The 19,969-nt window shown below is 39.9% G+C and overlaps 1 protein-coding gene across 1 annotated transcript; it reads right to left on the bottom strand.

Annotated features, from left to right (window-relative positions):
• Positions 1-13: 13 nt before the first annotated feature.
• Positions 14-19,194, bottom strand: CHP1 (calcineurin like EF-hand protein 1). Its single transcript, XM_041460192.1, has 7 exons — positions 18,976-19,194; positions 12,841-12,913; positions 5,662-5,742; positions 4,364-4,491; positions 3,395-3,456; positions 2,327-2,449; positions 14-1,034 (listed from the first exon to the last, which is right to left on the bottom strand). The coding sequence occupies exons 1-7, from the start codon at positions 19,040-19,042 to the stop codon at positions 981-983; spliced, it is 588 nt and encodes a 195-aa protein (XP_041316126.1). The 5' UTR covers positions 19,043-19,194; the 3' UTR covers positions 14-980.
• Positions 19,195-19,969: the final 775 nt, after the last annotated feature.

Below are 19,969 nucleotides of genomic sequence, written 5' to 3' on the forward strand. Positions count from 1 at the left end.
AACAGCATGACTGGTTTTCTTGCATTTTGTACACTGGTAAACAAATTTACACTTTCAGAAGCAAAACCACCCTGAGGAAGGGAGGGATCTTAGACGAAAACAATCTGGAGAAGACACTTCATAGTCCACCGGCTGTCAAGCCTGCAAGCTATGCAAAGGAAAGAAACAAGTTTCTGCCTCTGCTGCTAGAACAGTTCAAGTGACATAGTGCAGATTTCCTATTCCTTTTGAGAATACCACAGCCTGTCCCCACCACAGATTCTACTATTGTCCCTGTGAATTCATACCACAGCCTGTCCCCACCATAGATTCTACTATTGTCCCTGTGAATTCATCCCACAAAGAACAAAATCTATTCACAGTACTTTAAAGTACTCTTAGCTATCATCATGCATTTGTGCTAGTTGTACAAGAAGCCATAGAAGTTGAGAAGTTCTCAAGTAAAAGGCAGACTTAGAAGCACTGAAGAAACAAGTCTGCATGTAAAGAGCCAAATGGGAAAGGGGCAACAATATTTTTTTTTAAAAAGGCAGCTGTAATGTGGCAAAAGTGAATAATTACCAATGCACCTAGTATTTGAGTAGATGCTTGTCTCTGAAACATTTCAGAGGGCACTTCTGTGGCATATTCCTGTTTTTCCATTCTCAGATTCAGAGCTCAGAAGAATCAGTTTGTAGATTAAACAGTAGTGTTTAAGGAGAGATATTTTTACCGAAACAGTAGTGCAGAAGGAGACAAGAGAAAGGGCAAAAACCCCAGGATGGACAGCATTAAAAAAGCTCCTTTTCCAAGTTGCATGGCAGCCATTTCCCTTTGTTCCTGTTGCACAGGGAATGTTCACATTGGTAGAACAAATCAAGGAGGGGTTGGAGATGTATTGTATATGCACCAGTAGCAATGCTCTGGGGTATGGTGCTAAGGAGAAAATGAAGTTCTATTCATTACATAGTTGGAGTAGAAAGGAATAGGCTCTCCATCCATCAGTGAAGGAATCGAATGCTCATTTTCTGCTCTACATCCACCTTCTCCAAAACCTGCAATAAAATTGAGAAACAGCTACTTAAGTTACTGTACATCTCTCCTACAAGGTTTCTTATTCTAGTAGTGAGGAAATGGGCAGGAAAATGGGATGTCTTCAATTCAGCATGCCAGGCCTTTATCTAGATGGAGACTGCTGTTTCTCATTGTGGGCTAAGGTCTGTCCAAGGGAAGGAACTTAGCCATCAAAGCCACAAGAAGGCTGTTGATCAAAATGTAACTAATGTGGTTTCAGTCTGCCCAACAGCACAGAAAGGCCAAAATGATTTCCAAAACTAGATTATGTGGTAATGTCCAGTCAGGAAACTCAAGGGAGAATGGAGTAGAGAAAGGGATGTGAGCAATCATTGAAGAGCAAAAGACCAGAGCACCACTAATGCAGATGATTGTAAAACTGGGGTGGCAAGTTCATTCACTAAATTGCTATTAACACTGAGGCATGAAGATATTACTCTGCTCCAGGCTTTTCAGGTAGTAGACTTCAGTGCTCCAAGATGAGAGTAATTTATGTTTGAAGCGACCTCTGGAAGTCTTTCAGTCCAATCCCTCAATTCCTACTTAAAAGCAGTACCTGCTAAATCAGATTGCTCAGGGTTTTGTCCTGGTTAAGCTTTAAGTATCTCCAAGGAAGGAATTTCTACATCTTTCAGAAGCTATGACCATCCTCTTAGCAAAAAGTTTTCCTTAGAGCAAACCACGATTTCCCATGTTGCAACTTGTTTCTGTTGCCTTTTTGTCATCTCCAAGATAAGTCTAGTTTCTCTTGTCAATAGTATCCCATTAGGTAGCTGAAATTGTTCTGCTACAGGATAACTTTCTCCACTGACTATCTAAAATGGCTTCCGATTTCAGACTATCAAAACACGTAATTCAAAGTACCAGAGCTAGGAACTTGAATACCAGCATTAGTTGTGTTGCTAACAAATGAAATCTACATGTGAAAGCTGATCAGTGCTATTACAACAGAAGAATTAATCTGTTGTAACTGTGCTAGTAGGTTACTTGTGTAGAAAGAAGCATTTGCAAAACAAAAAGTGAAAGTTCTTCAGTATATTCAGGGCTGTAAGCTTTATTTAAGAGTATAAAGAAACATGTGGACTAATTATTAACACCCTGACAGTATTAAAAAAACCCAAAACATGACTAATAACGGGATGGAAAAGCTAGCAGAAGGCTTTGCCCAAATGCAGGCATAACTATTTCAATGACTTCCTCATTTGCATTTGTCTGAATGACTTGCTCATTACTGAGCAGCTTCATTAAGTCATTAAAACCATAGTTTACAAACCTTCACAAATTCTGCAAAGGAGATGGCACTATCTCCATCTTGATCAGCTTCCTGGATTGTCCTGTCAGCAATGCTGCCCAACTGTTCATCAGAAATATTTACACCAACCATCATCCGTAATACCTGTAGCATACAAAATAACAATCACTGACATAGCAACAGAAGTATTCTTAGTGCTTTCCTTTTATATGTACTGTCAAAATAACACCACACAAGATTTTCACTGAAGCAATTTCTAGCCAGACTTCTGTTGTCCTTTGTACATTAAGTCTTTCACGAAATACAGGTATATTTTGCAGCTACCATAGACAAAGAATCCTGCTTTTTCACTAGGCAGCAGGAAGAGGCAGAAGCAAGAGAAAGTTTTGGACCTAGGAATGAGTAATTTTGTCCAATGTTTCTACTTTTTCCCCCAGAAAACATACCAGCATTTGATTGAATATCTGCTGTTTGAGATATTTGTCTACAGGAATGTTGAAAGTACATGGTCCAGTGACAAGTGCCATTACCCTCCACATTCAGTAAAGCATTTTCTAAGTGGATAGAAGAGGGCAGGTCCAGGCAAAAACAAACCTTTTTCTTACATCAGGAACCACAAATTGCCATGTGTACTTCCCAGGATTAGTAGCATGTAATTACTCCTAGCACAAGCCTAGTTTCATACATATGCAGAACTGATGAACTTTGATTACCTTTGCTGACATTTCAAGAAGTTTTATTCTGTACAGAGGATGCACAGAGGATCAGGCAAACAACCTAATCCACCTCAGTGACTGTCCTTTTGAAATCCTTTTAGAAGCACCTTTGCAAGCTACAGAAGGTGGTTTTTAAGGAGCTTAGTGTATTTGTTGAATGTTTAGGTGTCACTAGCAACAGGCTCTGCCTAGCCTACCAAGTAAGAATTAAGTCCCATACTATTTCTAAAGCTTTAAGGCAGAGGTAAGCAAAGCCACCATGTTACGCCAGCAGTTCTTTTGAGAAAATGTTGCAACTCCCTTCTTCTAAGTGGGTGTGAAGTCACAGAGAACGTCATGATTGAGTCACTCAAAGCAGCCCTGTGCTATTTACCTGGAGAAGCTCATCCCTGGAAATTTTGTCATCTTTATCTAGATCATATAATCGAAAAGCAACTACAGGGAACAAAGAAAGAAGGAGCAGTTAAATTCAAATGCCATTATTTTTCTTCATAACAATAGATTTATCTAAACAATAACAATAGATGTATCTAAAAGAAAAACAACAAAACTAAGTACTTGTAAATTATTTTAAGAGAATTAGCTTAGAATTTTAATTCACCATAAACCTCATGCTCAGTTCCATGAAGTATTGTTATCACACACAGGAATAGCATTATTGCCAATAATGGAAAAATTTTATGTTCACAAGCACTCTGCTTGCAGGGTATTTCCTAAAAACTTCAAGTCACATAAGAATAATTATCACTAAGATACATTGAGACCTTTAATTTCAGAGCCAACCATTTTTATATTATCATTCATTCTCTTTGACTATATTATGCATGAGATATGACAGAAATTTTAAGAGCTCTGAGGACTGTTGCCAACTTTGATTAGCAAGAAAGAGCATTCTGCTCATATACTGTAGGCAGACATCCAAATACTTAAGTACTCAGCTGAAGGTGGGGAAAAAAAGTAGAATTATATGGAAGAACTGAAGAAATAAACATAAAAGCTCATTCAGGTATGGGATGTGGCTTCTAAATCTGAAATAATTTTGAATACAAATCATTTTGAAACACTTCTGTTATGAGACATTTTGCAAAATATATATATTACTCAAGAGTTACCTAATTCCATCAAATTCTAAAATAAAAATGGCTCAATTGTTGACATTCTGAACAGATACGGTTCCAAGTAAGCTTTTTAAAACATCAGGCATTAGAAGAGATCATTCCACAGGAAATAACTGTGCAGGAAATCCCAAGCCCCTTTCCTCCATTCCTAAGGGGACAAAAAACCCCAACCAAAAAGAAGATGGAAAAATAATTTATTCTATAGGAAGGTTCATATTTCTTACAGTGGAGCTTGTTACTTCTGCTGTTCAGTGGTTCTGGTCCATTCTGGTCTTTGCTCTTTTCATTATCTTCTATGGGTCGGAAGTGGGCTAGTGTCCTCATGAATCCACGGAAATTCACCTGGTCCTCTCTGTGTAAGAACTCAGCAGGTCAGTTTTTGGCATACCTTATACAAGCTCTTCATTTCAGTAAAGAAGACTATTAATATCCAAAGCACCAAGACCATGTGAACTCTTTCATTCCCACCTCTGCAAGGTTTGGCTGCCTGTGCTGTTACATGCTGGAATCATGCTGTTACAAAGTATGATGTGTGAAAAAACAGAAGCTGTAAGAAATCTTATCGAGGGCTCCCCTTCCCTGACCTGCAAAGTCTGTTTAAGCTGAAGCCCTCACCCTTAACCCATGCCTGAGCTATGCTGCCGCTACACGTGAATGTAGCAATGTATCTCGCTGATCTGGATTGACTTGATATAGTTTCAGCACTGCCAAGCACCAGACTGTTGGTTGACCTGACTGCAGTCATTGGGCCTGCTCTGCTTTTGGTGTTCAGCTGTGTGCCCTTCTTCAGCCAGTACATCTCCCCTTCCAGCTTTGCTGGCATCCTTGGCCCCTGCCTGTGGGGCTGTCATTGCTCACTGCTCTCTGACAGAGTTTTCTAGTTTCTCTGGGAACCAGCCATGTAAGTGCTTCCCAGGATGCCTTTCTGTTCAGTAAACCCTGCCTGGTTTTAGCTGATAATATGACTTGATTCCAAGCTTCATTAATCAGTAATAGCAACTGTGTTCAAGAGATTCCACAATCCCAAGAGGTATAATGAAGAGAGACAATACTGAAAATTTGACAATCTCTTTGGATTTGTGTTAGAAGTGTCATAATCTGTCTTAAATGTAACAAAAACCTAAAATCAACCAACCAAAAAAGCCAACCTAATAACAATGGTACATTTACTATATCAGATACAATAAGACCAAATTAGTTAATTGTAACACTACTGAACACAGAATAGTCTTGATACAAGTTTGCTTTAAGAACCAAAGTCCACACACAGCCCGGAATTTCTTCGTAAGTGTTCAGTAGTTTAGGAAGAAGAGTGAAAAACTGTGACAGAAGACTGAGTTTGTCAATAAATAAACACAAAATAGTTTTGTAAAGTCATAAAGTATTTCTCACAAGTTTGAAGTGTTCAGTTATTAGTCAATTCAAATTCTGTGCTTTAATTATCAGCATTTCACTCCTATGAAATCTTCTGACAAACTACAAATTTTGCGCCTGCTCATAAATTTAGTTTGTTGAAACTCACCCTTCTGGAAAAAAGGCATTGATAATTCTGTCTCCAAGTGGATTGATGGCAAGCTCTGGAATCCGCTGGAAGTCTTCACGGCTAAGGAAAGCAAGAACACAACCAGTCAGCATAAAGTTGAAGTCAGAGAAGAAGTTGCTTAAAAAGAATTCACAGTAAAACATCACTGGAATCCTAGTTCTGCAGCAAGACATTTGGTAATTTTGAAAATGCAACTTTTTAAATCATGTTTTCTTTATGACTAATGGCACAAAATAAAACAAAAGACAATGCCAAACCTATATTGCATTACAAACTAGCAGTGCTCATTTATCATGTTAACAACCCTTCTCAGACACTAACATCATTTGTGCTAGAAACCTTACTGTAATGATGCCAACTAGTTTGCAATGTAAGAAAAGGAAAGCTTCTGAAGTTGCTTTGAAAGAAATTATGGCTCCAAGATGAAAATATTCATTGGGGTTTTAAAATAATTATTCTGGTACTTAATCATATGAGTTGTCATGACTTTTCCAGATTGTCTCATTTCAGATTCTGGAAGAACACCATACTAACTCCAAGCACACTATAGGTCATTAGCATGTTCCGATAGATTTTTTTGTTTGTTTATGCAACAAATCTGTATCTTATTATAAACACCAAATTTCAGATTATTTTAGCTTCAACCAAGCAGTATTCCTATTTTAAATTGGCAATTTTACACTTTTACAGGCACCTGTACACCAGATATAATTTCACCAGTACAGGAAATACTCGCTGCTCTTGCCAGCCATTCTCTTTTCTGGTCATGATTATATGTACACAGCATAATATAAACACAGCTATGCTTACATTGTTATTCTTCTGATCTGAAAGACATCATGAGTTGTACTGCATACACATTTTAGAACAGTATGACATGAACACAGGCTTCATTCTCCTATTAGAATTGCACTAGTATTTTCTCTTTTCTTTCAACCTGACAGACTGTCAGTGACAGGAAAGTGGGTAATCTTGATGTGACCAAGGCAAACAGACCAAATGTGTCTTAGTGAGCAGGTTTGATTGGTTTGTTTTTCCTTACAACAGAACACAGCAACTCAGTTAGTTGAAGATGTACTTCATGATCACCTAGATTTTAAATTGCAAACAGCAAGGGAGTTAAGCTGTAAAAAATTCCCACACTATTCTGTCTGGATATGTGACATTACATTTCCTGCCCAATCTCCAGAAATACTGGCAGTTCCCTTCAAGTCAATCCTGCTGTTTTTGAAGTTAGGGTCAAAGTCTCAAACTTGATTACTGAATGTTTGCTCAAAACTATGCTCACTAACTAAACTGGCTACAAGGTCTGACTCATGACATAATTATACCATAAGCCTGGTTTACTAAAGTAAACACAAACAAATTTTGAGATTTAAATATAAAAGCCTTTTATAATGCTGTGATATTAAAGGGTAAAAAAGAAATTGGCTGACTTTATCACCAGTCTAGCTCAGGAAAGGCAGAGAAGCAAGATGTTCTAGATTTAAATGTATTCTAAAGCATTTTTTGCACCCAGTCACCACCACAGCACTGTTAAGAATCCTAATTACAGTGCATCTGTTACAACATGGTTAAACTGTCTGACCTTCTAACAGAGCAACCTGACCATATTTTTAAGTTATCCCAGCACACTTTGCTCTGACCAGGTCCCGTGTTATTTTTAATAGGCAAAGTTAGCATCTGTTTAGCATGATCAACTTGTCACCAGACCCTTCAGGACTGCTGCATTTTAAGCTGTTGCTGAAGGGCAAAGTATGCATTAGTGATTTAAGCAGGAGATGCAGTGATGTGGAAAGCCTATGTCCTAATAACAATATTTTAATAGCAGAACTTCAATGTCAATGCTAACTTTATAACCTAAAAGCAGCAGCTGCCCTCTCTTCCACATAGACCAAAATCCTAATGCTTCAGAATTTTTTACTTGCATATCATGACTTTTTAGTATTCAGCCTCAGTAGACACTTGGCATTTCAGCCTCCAGTGATTCTGTTTTCTAACAGGAGATTAACAATTAACCACAAATAATTCCCTGGTTTCAAATCTATTTCTCCTGTTATTATCAGGGCTGCAGTAGAGCACTTCTGCTTATTAAGAGCACATTCCTGAGTGAGTGTTATAACTGAAATAGCTGCAACAGCCATAAAAGCAAATGAATGTGAAGTAAGTTATTCTCCACTTTATAAAGCTAAGCTTTCCCACAGTCATTAGGGACCAACTTCACCTGGCTGAAGCTGGTGCTTACATGAAATTTAATACCCTCTACTTCTTACGTGCTCATGAGCAACAAGGCTCTTCTAAGGTATCTTTACATGAACCTGGCTCTTATGAAATCTTTGCTTAAATGCAACAGGCAAAGCAACCTTTAACTGCATGTGAACATTATGCTGACCAACCATTTAATACATATGCCAGCACAATTAGATGTATTCACAATTAGATGTAATTTGCAGTGAAGAATTTCTAGATTCTAAGCAAGGCAAGTGTTCCTAAGCATGAGTATTCCCTCCAAGGCACACAGCAGATCCCTACTGTAAAGGTGGTTCTGCCTTATCCCAAAGACTGCAAGAAGCCTACAAGACCCTTTTTTTTTCCCTCCATTTCTGGTTGGTCATTCTGCTGTTACTTCTAGATGTTAGCAAAACATCCCTCACCAGGGATGAGGAGGGGTATCTAAAGCTGAGGGAAAGTAAAATAATGGAAAGGAAAAAACTCCCACATATACGTGCATCAGAAGTGGTAGAGGAAAGGAAGGATACAAGTAACAAGAAATTACTTGAAGAAGGGAAATAATTAAAAGCAGTAAGGTATATCATGCAAGGTGGTCAAAAAGATTTAAGAGCTTACTACTGCAGAGGTTCCATTGCTCCGTTACCTTGCTAACATCAGCTTTGTCATTCATCTAATCTTTTGATGGTCTAATGTATCCCCCATAACAAAAACCCTACCTTCCCCCTAACCAATTAGCTTTCTGTTGAATTCACAACTTGAGGCAGTTCAAAAAATTCAAAAAATCTAACAGCATCACAGCTGACAATGAGGTGCTGGAAGCCTGGAGAAGTTATCAGGAAAGAATATCAATACCCCCCTTCAGGATTGGGTCATCCATCTCATCTAACTCTATCCTTACACATGCTCCACACAAATGTTAAGAGTTGCTTAACTATCACAGCACTAATTGGTTCATAAACATAAGCCAAGGAGTATGCAAAAAGGTGATAATTAGATGAGCAATAACGAAGGAAAGAAAAAAGGCAGCATGCATAAAGTGTGGCTGAAGATGCAAGAATAGACTATTCTTGTACCGTCTTTTCCAATCCAAACCCATATCCTTCCTGTCTTTTCTATTTTAGATAAAGCTAAAAATGTTCTGCATTTTCTTGAGCAAAAGTAAAGAATTCCACATTCAGAGAGCTAGCTTTTACATTTTGCAACCCTGCAGTATCTGTTTTAACTAATAAGAACAAGCCTGACATCTTTCCAGACCCAGATGGTTCCGTCAGCTGACAAAGACTGACAGATGGCTTGGTTGGCTCATGTTACCCTTCTCTCAGGATCAGAGGCTTTCTGAAGTTCTCCAGAAGACACGTGTGAACAGCTTTCATAAACATGAGACATGCATGAACAGCTCAGTGTGTCTATTCTCTGTAGTTACCAGCTTTCAGAACATTTTCCCTTCCTTCCTTCTTCCATGCTTACCAGGCTATACCAATTACTGTACAGTAAAAACCATTTCTCAAGTGCTTAACCCGTCTTCTCCCCAGTGCCCAAGAAACTACTGTTAAGTGGGAGGTTTCATACAAAAGTTACATGCAAAGATTGCAGTGTACATAAGTACCTCCTTTTATAGCTCTATACATGTTTGTCTAGAGCTACTTACTAGTTGATAAACTTTGGAACAAAAGTATTCTTGTGTGGTGTACACTGCAGTACCAGCCCAAGTAAGCTGGGAGAATCACTAAAGCAATCACATACTTACCCTGTTCATGCTATACTATTTCCTCATATGGGAAATCAGCATGTAAGTAAGGAAACATGCACTCTTTTCCTCCTGAGCTACAGTTAGCATGTAGAAAGAACAAGTACATTCCAGATTTCACAATTTAGATGTAGCTATGGACAACCAAGGGTATCAATCTTTTGTTTTGGCAACTCAGCATGTCACAATATTGAAATCAAAGGTGACAAAAGAATTTTCAAGAACAGTTTTGTCTTGTCTTTTCCAACATGGTTTTGTTCAGATGGTGGAAGTCTGAGGGAGCTTACTCATTCTGTTTAGAAAAAGTGAAGCTAAGCAAAAATACAAAATTTTCTACACTTTTCAAGAAAGGTGAAGGTAAACCTGACATTTTTACCTTTACAGGTAAAAATGGCTGTAGTCGCTTAGAGAATAAATATGTGAGAGGGGGGAAAAGGAAGCAAAAACCAAAAATTTTTTGAAGACCAAGCTTTGTCTTTACCAATAACCATAATTTCATTTCTGTAACTCTTTAAAAACAAAGTGCCTTGAAATTGCACATAGGTACACTGGATAGAAACATCTGTCTATGAAAGATTTCTGCTTTTGATTATCGTTCCAGAACTACTCGGATTAATCATCATCTACCAGATTTTCTGTACAAAGTGCTCTTTACTTTACCCTTCTTCAGAAGGGTGGTACACATTTAAAGATTTATTTCGTGCCATAAAGAACTGACTGACATTTCTTTTCCTAATCATGGTCACATGAGTGATTTTGTCATGTTTGATTTGTAAGTCAAAGGTGTAAGTCATCCTTACGGAAACAATAAATCTTCCTCACAGGAAACAAACAGAAGACATACCCTCTAAACTGTTTGGTGGTAGTAAGCAAGTGATAACTTCTTCTTACTTGCCTTAAAGCATCAAGTTCTCTTTGATCTGTATCTCAGAAACCAACATCTATGACCTTCCAAGCTGTAGCTCTTGCTCTCTCCTCAATCTATTTTTCAGGAAGTAGTTTTCCATTACTTAAACTCAATAGTGTCTGCATTTTGAGGGTACCAGAACAAGTTTAAAAAATTGAATGTCACTCATAAGTCAGACATGTTTGAGAGAGGGCTATGCTTAGAGGCCAAGACTGCAAGTTAAGCAGTCATAATACACAGTTGCTGGGATTTCCCAAACAACCTCCACTTCCTTTCCACGTGATTATCAACAATGGAAGTCTACCTCCTCCTGATGCATAACACTGTGAAACTAAGCATTGTGCAACAGACATTCAAAGCATATTTAATCAATTACTCCTCTTACATAAACTGAGTACGATCACTTTGACATTTATACAAACCTTATGGATTCAGTAAGTGCATTTACTGTTGGAGGAGGACATGGAAGAGTTGAGGAAGAGCACGTCCTATGTTCAAACTGTGCTTGACTAATCCAGTAGCCATCACCTTTATTCATCAATGAATATTAAGTTCACATATAAAGTTTGAAAAGGCTGTTAATGTTCTTTTCCAAATAGTTTTAAACATAAGGAGCTTTAAGCTTATCCACAATCTCATCAGTTGATCTCTACATCAGAATTGCCAATGCTACAATTTATATAATGCATTGGTTTAAGTATCAGAGTGGGCTTTTGAACTTCCTGCATATCCCATCCCAAGCCAATTTTTTACATGCACAATCCATTTAATCATCCCTTCAGCTATGCAAGTCTAGAAATTTACAGTATAGCCACAGTCCAAATCACTGGAGTCAATCAGCCTCAAAACCTACAAAAGGCAAAAGGGGAGGGAGAGTATTTTTAACCCAAAATAATCACTCTGTAGTCCTGTTTACCATACAATTCCACATCCAATTACTTAAATGCTGAGAAGTCAGCAATTTGTGGCACCAGAAGGAACTGCGCATTTCCCTCAGGAAAGGAAACTGCAGTAAGCCCAAAGTACTGCCAAAGACCATGTATCTTACAACTTGCCACTTTGATCTGTTCAGAGCTGATTCCAGCATTACAGTTAGATTGGTTTATAGGTAGGCCTATAGCTTTTCTGGGTTTATAGTGCATCCTGCAGTTATATTTTACAAGATAACATACAAAACTTCAGGTAATGCCTGAATCACTGAATTTGACTAGGATAGAGCTGCTATGAAAGAAATTAACTCTGCAAGAGCCATATCTCATGTTACGCTACAACGATGTCCCCTTCCCCTTTCTACTCTCTCCTGCATTCTTCTCCAGCTTTCCTGTGCCACTGTGGCTATATGGTGAATGGGAAACAAAATCCACAAGAGCAGGGAAGGCTACAGAATGACAGCAGGCAGAGATATATTTTAACAGGCCATCATCTAGCCACAGTTTACTTTTTGGTTGAGAATACTCTTTTCTAGCAGACTTGGTCCATCAAAATGAAACGTATAGAAGACTCATCTTTATTTAATTGACTAAGCTGTCAGAAACCAGTTCTGTAGCTTTCGAGTTGTAGATAAGAAACAAACTAAAGATCTTAGGATGTCCTGCACCACCACTTTAAATAATAGAAGTTTGTTTAGTCTCAATGACTTGTTTCCAGCTCTTTTTTTATTTTTAAGCATACTAATAGATATGGGTGTTCAACAAGAGGTGCAAAGTGAAATATAGTAAATGGATTGCAGATCCAAGTAGTGTTTAAAGATACTGGATATCAGAAACAAGTATAGATCTTTTTTTTTAATGAAAGCCAGGAGAAAGATGAAACAGCAGAACCATTCTCGTATTAAACAGTAGAAGCAACATATAAAGAAAGATAAGAAATAACAATCTGAAAGTGTTGTTTCACAATTCTGAACAATTTTATAAGACTTTGAATACCAAATCTGAACTTTCTCCTATTAACTACTACAAACCTTCAACACTACAGTAAAGACAGTTGGTACTTAGAGCACCTCAGCTCAACAATTAAACCTATCATGTAGGCAGTAAGTATGAAAGAACTTGTTACAACAGCCTCAGTGATTTACCAATAAGAAAAACACGCATTCAACACTACAGTAAAGACAGTTGGTACTTAGAGCACCTCAGCTCAACAATTAAACCTATCATGTAGGCAGTAGGTATGAAAGCCTCAGTGATTTACCAATGAGAAAAACATGCAAATGTCCTGCAACAGCAAGCCACTAATACAGATGTGCCAATGCAAGTGCAGCTGAATTACCCACCTAAGAGTGCCATTTTCTCCTTTGTCCAGGCTGGTGAAGCGACTGTACAGGCGGGTGATTTGACTATGGGAGACTGAAGAAAAAAAGAAACAAGATGACAAATTAGCCTGTCAATGATTCCTCACAGGAGAAAACCTCATTACACTGAACTGCACTGTTGCCAGAAGCTGTATTCAAAAAAAGAGTTCACATAGAACCATTACATTAAAAGCACATGACAAGAAGCATTTAGGGATTTTGTGAGCTATAAATCACAGCTTAATATTCAAGAATCTACAAATTAGCTCATTCTTCAAAAAAACTGTCTAACTCTATCTTCTACCCATTTCTATTTTTTATCTTTAACAATTTTTGGTTACCTGGCTCAGTAAATGTCAATTAAAAATAAAAAATATTTGATTCACAGTTCCACTTTATTTCCTTTCATTCCTTTATGGCTAGAAATAATCTGGACACAGCCTACACTGATGACATCTGTATCACTCATGACACTAAAGACCCCTGCTATAGGATCTTTCCTTCACTTTTGCTTATCTCTATTCCCATTGTTTGTTTTCCACCTAAAGACAGAAAGTGAACTGAATTCCTCTGCATCTGGAAAGTGGTCAGAGAGGCTTTAATTTTTACTTCACTTTTCTTCCTTTACAGGACTGCTGAAATCTGAACACTTTGGGGCTCATAGAATAAGAGAATAATGTGACTTGGAAGGGACCCAGAAGAACCACTGGTGTCCAGCTCCTGGTCCTGTACAGCACTATCCTCAAGAATCTCACCATGTGCCTGAGAGCATTGTCCAAACATTTAATGAATTCTGTCAGGCTGGTGCTGTGACTCCTTCCCTGGGGAGCCTATTCCAGTGCCCATTCACTCTCTGGGTGAAGAACCATGTCCTAATATCCAACCTAAACATTCCCTGTCACAGCTTCATGCTTTCCCCTCAGGTTCTAACATTGCTCAGCAGAGAGGAGAGATGAAGAAGGCTTTGTTCCATAACTTGGAGCCAAAGATAGATTTATTATTAAATGTAATCGTATTTTTTAGATCCTTCATTAAACCAGCAATACTGTGGTGCCCAGCCCTCTGTTAAGATCTCTCTGCCTTCGAGGGAGTCAACAGCTCCTCGAGTCAACAGCTCCTCCCAATTTAGTGACACTGGCAAACTTACTTAGGATGCCTTCACAAAGATGTTAACGGGAGCCCGCCCTGAAATAGAGCCCTGCAGAACCCTATTAGTGACTGGTCACCGGGCTGATGTTATCCCATTCACTGAAACCTTTGTGCCCAACCCAGGAGCCAACTGCTCACAAAATTAATTTCCAGGCTTCTAGGACATGGAATTAAAAATTAGAAAGCTTATTTCTAAAGAAATTTGAGAAGGAGTTGGGCTACAAAGCAAGCAGAAAGTTATTGCAGACTTTAAGTCTTTAAACTTTATTGCAGTTTGAAATATAACTTAGAAAAGGCAGTATTAAGTTCAGCATAACTGTGTCAATATTACCAAGGTACTAGACAATACAAGATATCAGACAACTAGATCTAAGTCTGTGATGTGAGTGGGATAAACCTACATAGAATAGCAATTCCTTTTAACACTGAACGAACACTTGACCTGGTTTCAGCTGGGACGAAGTTCATTTTCTTCTTAGTAACTGGTACAGTGCTGTGGTTTTTGGATTTCATAGGAGAGTAACGATGACAACACACTGTTTTGGCTGTTGCTAGGTAGTGCTTACCCTAAGCCAAGGGCTTCTCAGCTTCCCAGGCTCTGCCAGTGAGGAGGTGCACAAAAAGCTGAGAGGGAGCACAGCCAGAACAGCTGATCGGGCCAAAGGGATCTTCTGTATCACAGAACATCATGGTGTATACTGAGGGAATTGGCCAGGAGGGGCCAATCACATTTTGGGGACAAGCTGGGCATTGGTCAACAGGGAGTGTGCAGTTGTACTGTGCTTCATTGGTCTTTCTTGGGTTTTATTTCTCTTTCATTGCAATTAGTATTATCACTGTTATTCTTAACATTTTTTAAATTATTATATTTTACTTTATTTCAACTATTAAACTTTTTATCTCAACCCATGGGTTTTACCTCCCCTCTCTCCCCACCCAGGGAGTAAGCAAGCATCTGTATGGTACTTAGTTATCAGCTGAGGTTAAACCACAAGGCCCTACAGGAGATCTTGGCTTTTCAGTCTTGTCTGACAAAGTTAATAAATACATGAAATAAGACTGAATTCAATGTTTATGTGTACTCAGTAAAGGTGTGATAGTCTACAATGTTAAACTAGGACTTACTGTGATTTTCAGATTAAGTAGTTTAAAAAGCCTTCACCAGGACATGCACAATGCTTCTCCTACTTGCTCAAACTTACTTGGCAAGAAGTTGCACAGTAGTTGTTTGATCAGCGACAAGTGAGGCAAATTTCTTTTTTCAGGTTTGTTCTTTCTTTCTCAAGGCTATCTGTTTAGGTTCAACAGTTCCCTACTTTAGCATGACCTGCCAGGAACTGGGTTTTCAAACACATGCCCCCCCTCCCCCCCAGACTTCTAGTCTCCTCAGCAACTTGCATTCTTTGCATAGGATTGGGCAATTTGCTCAGTTGCACCTCAGGCAACTCTCTACAATCAGACTGGGCAGCTTGCTCACTTTCAAGTTAAGAAACACACACATAGAAAACAAGTACCAGTACTCTAAAGACTTCAACCTTCAGCATTTCTGAGTTAATGTTTTAGATACCATAACAACAACTGATGGTGAAAAAAAGAAGGCTGGAGTTAGATCTCCTATTAGAAGCTCCATACTCCCACTCCTCCCTGTAAACAAAGAAGGTGATGAGAATTCTACTCAGCTACCATTCCCAAACTGATGTCAGCATCTACATTTTTGGAACATCGCTGTAACAGCTAGTATGTGAGCAATACTACGTAGCTGTTGACAGGAGAAGTGATATTTTCATTAACGTCACACTAGACAAAAAGCATATCATAGCTCTGTGAAAAATGAGGATGATTCAGGTTCACCACTGTCCTCTGTCGTAATTTCCTTTGGCTCTCATCCCTCACAAAAGCTGTGTCACTGGACATTTTTCAGTGCATTTGTAAACAAAGATAAAGATTCTCCTGAATACCCAGGAGAATTAAGATCTGCAATTTATTACTGCTTCTAAGGTTATGACTGAAAATGTAAGGTTAAGCCTTAAAATTAGCTGAAACACCATTTTATCTATACTGCTACTCCACTAAGATTCTCCTAAAAATTTAGGGTCAAGACCTCTAAATTAAGAGTTGCTCTCTCTATTTTACTTAAGTCACTGTAAAGTTTTTAGCAATTACATGTTCTTGTCTACAACAGCAGCATAAACTCATATAAATATATTTATGTATTTAGAAAAATATATAAATATCCATCAGAAAAAACTATTATCTGCTACCATGCAAACATTTTTTTCCTCCTAAATTAAGGTATGAGCATTAATTTATTATTAATCCTTAGGTAGAGTGCTTCAAAGCATGGAAGCAAAGGGTGTGAACCAAATAGTTTGAATACTGTTACATTCCAACAGCTTTCCAAAAGCTTGCAACAGAATGCAGACAAGCAACATCTCGGGTCTCTCATCTGTTTTTTTTAGTTGTTACTGAAATATCAAAGCAATTAGGATGACTTCAAGGTGTTTTCATGCTCAAATCTCAAAACGTTTATATGCAAAGCAAACAATTTTCAGACAACATCATGTGAGATTTAGGACTGTCAACTTCAGGCTTCACACCTGCAGCTGAGAACCTGATGCATTACCTCTGCACGTGTGTCTGAACTTACGCTACAAAGTGCTTTTCACTACCACAAAAAAAAAAATAATTTTAATCCAAGCAAATTTAATTCAAGAGATTGTGTCATTGCATAGCTTTTGAAAGACTATGCTTCTAGTGCCCTAAAAGACATGTTCTTCATCTGTTCTGCTGAAGAACATTAACATACAGTTTCTCACTCATGTCAGTATCATTAGCCATTCAGTTTTGTGTTACATGAAACTGAGCAGAAATTATCTCATTCCAAAGCTGAACTCAATCAAATTGGTGAAGTGTCCTACTCAGTGCTTCACACCAACCCCAGATGAAATGTAGGAAACACATTTCACAGTAAAGAGGCCAAAAAGGAATCCTTGGGAGCACTTATCAGACCATCAGTTCAAGATGGACTTGTAATGCTGCCAGATTTTTTCACGTCTACAAAGTCCCTTTCTCAAACTCTTCAGTAGCTGAAGTACCATCAGCATCAAGTTTCCAACAGACCACAGCAGTCTATTCAGTAACACCACCTTAGCATTCTGCCTGTGAACTTTGATCCAGACAACCAGTGTTTGTTTGGGGTTTTTTCCCCACCTTGTATAAATATTTTCACCTATATGAAGTGTAAAACAGTGCTAACAACTTGGTGGAATTTTCCATCTACCTAGAGAAGCATAAAAAGCAGAGAAAAATCACATTCCTAAACTGCAGTTACAGACTGGGGAGAAGAAGAAAATGATTGATAATGTCAATGAGACACACTGTGATGACTTACAAGCAAGCATGAATCAGAGATTAGCAATGGTTGGTTAACAAAGTGGTATTAATTATAAAATTTACTAGATAAAACCACGGGAAAATGAACAGACGTCAGGTCACCAAGCTGAAACCCACCAGTCATAACTTTGATCACCCTCTGATGATGCAAGAAAAGCATTTAGAGGCTAACTAGAGTCAAGTGGATTTATTGCTTACAATGCCTATACAGCCATCTTAATGGTATTTATTTAACTATCACGTAAGTAAGGAATAAAACACCGCAGACAATAAATCAAGTAGCAGCATGAGGAAAAATGTAAAACCTTCTGGAAAAATAGTCCAGATTTGGGGTTTGGATTTTGAAGCATCTTTATATATGAGAGGAGGCTACCTTTACTCCATGATCTTTGTGATTAAAAAGGCAATAGAAAGTTATTGCTGGATAAACAGACTTTGACGTTCCTACTTGTTTATCACAGCCTTCCTGCAGAAGGTTTTCATGACAGATGGAAAAAGGATCATGGAAACTATGTTAACTCACTCAGCCTGCCACTACAGTAACTCCAGCACTATCTTAATCTTCTTCTACTCCTTTTCTGTAGCCACTCATTTTCCTGACACAAATAAACTAACACTTTAGAAGAATATATGATACCATTTATATTGGAAAGAAAATTGAAGAAAGCATTTTCAGGAAGTATATTCAGAAGAAAAATTGTCAGCTGGGCAAGGCATATTAACCTGAGAAGTTTCCTGGGGAACAAACAGCAAAGTGATACCTATGATGTTATGACCTCTGCTCCCAGATAGTCAGGAAGGCATCCTGCATTTATTATCATTTAGTGGAACTAAATCATTTATTATCATTTGCTGGAACTCTCACGCAATCATTCTGTCAGGCAAATTAACAACACTGGAGTTTCACCTTCTCTAAGCTACTTCATGTTTATGCAGAACAACTCGATCAAATACTGTAGGGTAAAGTACCTAAATATTAGAGTCCAGTCTCCCAGTTGCTGACTAGTACAGGAATTTTCACTTGTTTTTAGTTAATAACACTTATCTCTTGTGAGTTACATTACTTCTTTTATGGTTTAAATGCCACTCAGCATTCATTCTGAATACCCTTATGGCAACTTTAGCACTAGCCCATGAAACAAATAACACTTGGAGAAAAAAATTACTATCCAACGACAGCTTCTTTGGGTTAAAAACTGAGAGAAACTCCAGCACCAGACATCGAGACAGACAACTCTTCAAAACCCAAGGAGTTATCTCTGACCGAATACAATACAGCACACACCAAGAGCACTGCTTCCCGTCTGTCCCACTGGGATCTCGCTGCTGCTACCAGCAGCGGTGGGGGGGAACCGAGAGGCGCTTCCCAGGTTTCCGCTGGCCTGCCAGACATGCCCGGCCCCGGGGGCTGCGGGTGCCTGGGACCGGGCACTGCCCGGACGCGAACGCCGCGGCCGCGCCGGCCGGGGCCTGCCCGGCCCCAGGGACTGCGAGCGGCCCCGCTCCGGCCGCCCACACCGCGGACTTCCCTTCCCTTCCCTTCCCGCCCCGCCGCACTCAGGCCCCCGCACTCACAGCCCGTCTCCTTCTTGATCTCCTCGATCTCCTCGTCCCGCAGCAGAGTGGACGCCCGGGAACCCATCGCCGCCGCTGGACCCGAGGGGAAGGGAAGGGAGGGGCCGGGGGAAGAGTTACGCAGCCGAAGAGCAGCGACGGCGGTGCCACAGCCGCCCCGGCACAGGCCCGACCGCGGCCGCCCCGCTGCTCCGAGGCGGAAGGCGAGCGCGCACCGACTGCCGCGGCCCCGCCCGCCGCCTCCGCCCGGCCCTCACCCGGCGGCCGCCCACGAACCCCCGCGCACGCGTGTGGAAAGCTCCTGGGCACAGCGGGAGAGCGGCCGCCTGAAGAAACTGCGTGGTTCTTGCTCTCCCAGGCTGATAGCGGCTCCCGGTCCTGCGGTCTTGCTTTGTTTTGCAAATCGCGGAATCGCAGAAGGGTGAGGTTGGAAGGGACTGCAATGGGTCAACTGGTCCAAGCTCCCTGCTCAAGCGGCACTTGGCATAGGATCCCGTCCAGATGATTCTTGAGTGTCTCCAGTGAGGGAGACTCCACAACCTCTCTGGGCAACCTGTTCCAGTGCATGGTCACCCACACAATAGAGTTTCCCCTCGTGTTCAGGTGGAACTTCTGTGTATCCATTTCTGCCCATTGCCCCTTGTTCTGTTGCTTAGTTCCACTGAGGAGGGCCTGGCTCCATCCTCTGACGCCTTCCCTTCAGATACTGATAGACATCTGAAGAAATCCACTCTCAATCATCTCTTCTCGAGGCCAAACAGGCTCAGCTCCCTCAGCCTATCCTCCAGTTGACCATTCATCCTTACTGCACTCCACTGGTTGCTCCAGGAGCTCCATGTCTCTATTGTACGGAGGAACCAAGAACTGAACACACCACTTCTGATGCAGTCTCACCAGGGCTGAGTTGAGGAGCAGAATCAACCCCCTCGATCTGCTGGCAGTGCTCTTCCTAGTGCACAGGACACCATTGGCCTTCCCGGCCCCAAGGGCACTG

The sequence above is a fragment of the Pyrgilauda ruficollis genome, unplaced genomic scaffold, assembly GCF_017590135.1.
Source record: "Pyrgilauda ruficollis isolate IOZ18807 unplaced genomic scaffold, ASM1759013v1 scaffold14, whole genome shotgun sequence".
In the NCBI taxonomy this organism is placed as follows: domain Eukaryota; kingdom Metazoa; phylum Chordata; class Aves; order Passeriformes; family Passeridae; genus Pyrgilauda; species Pyrgilauda ruficollis.

Excerpts from the sequence above, each read along its gene's own strand:
- CHP1 (XM_041460192.1), bottom strand. The coding sequence starts at position 19,042 with ATGGGTTCCCGGGCGTCCACTCTGCTGCGGGACGAGGAGATCGAGGAG. Across the intron at positions 5,743-12,840 it reads GGAGAAAATGGCACTCTTAG|CCGTGAAGACTTCCAGCGGA; the intron begins GTGGGTAATTCA and ends TGCTTTCCTTAG. Across the intron at positions 3,457-4,363 it reads CAGAAGTAACAAGCTCCACT|TTGCTTTTCGATTATATGAT; the intron begins GTAAGAAATATG and ends TGTTCCCTGTAG.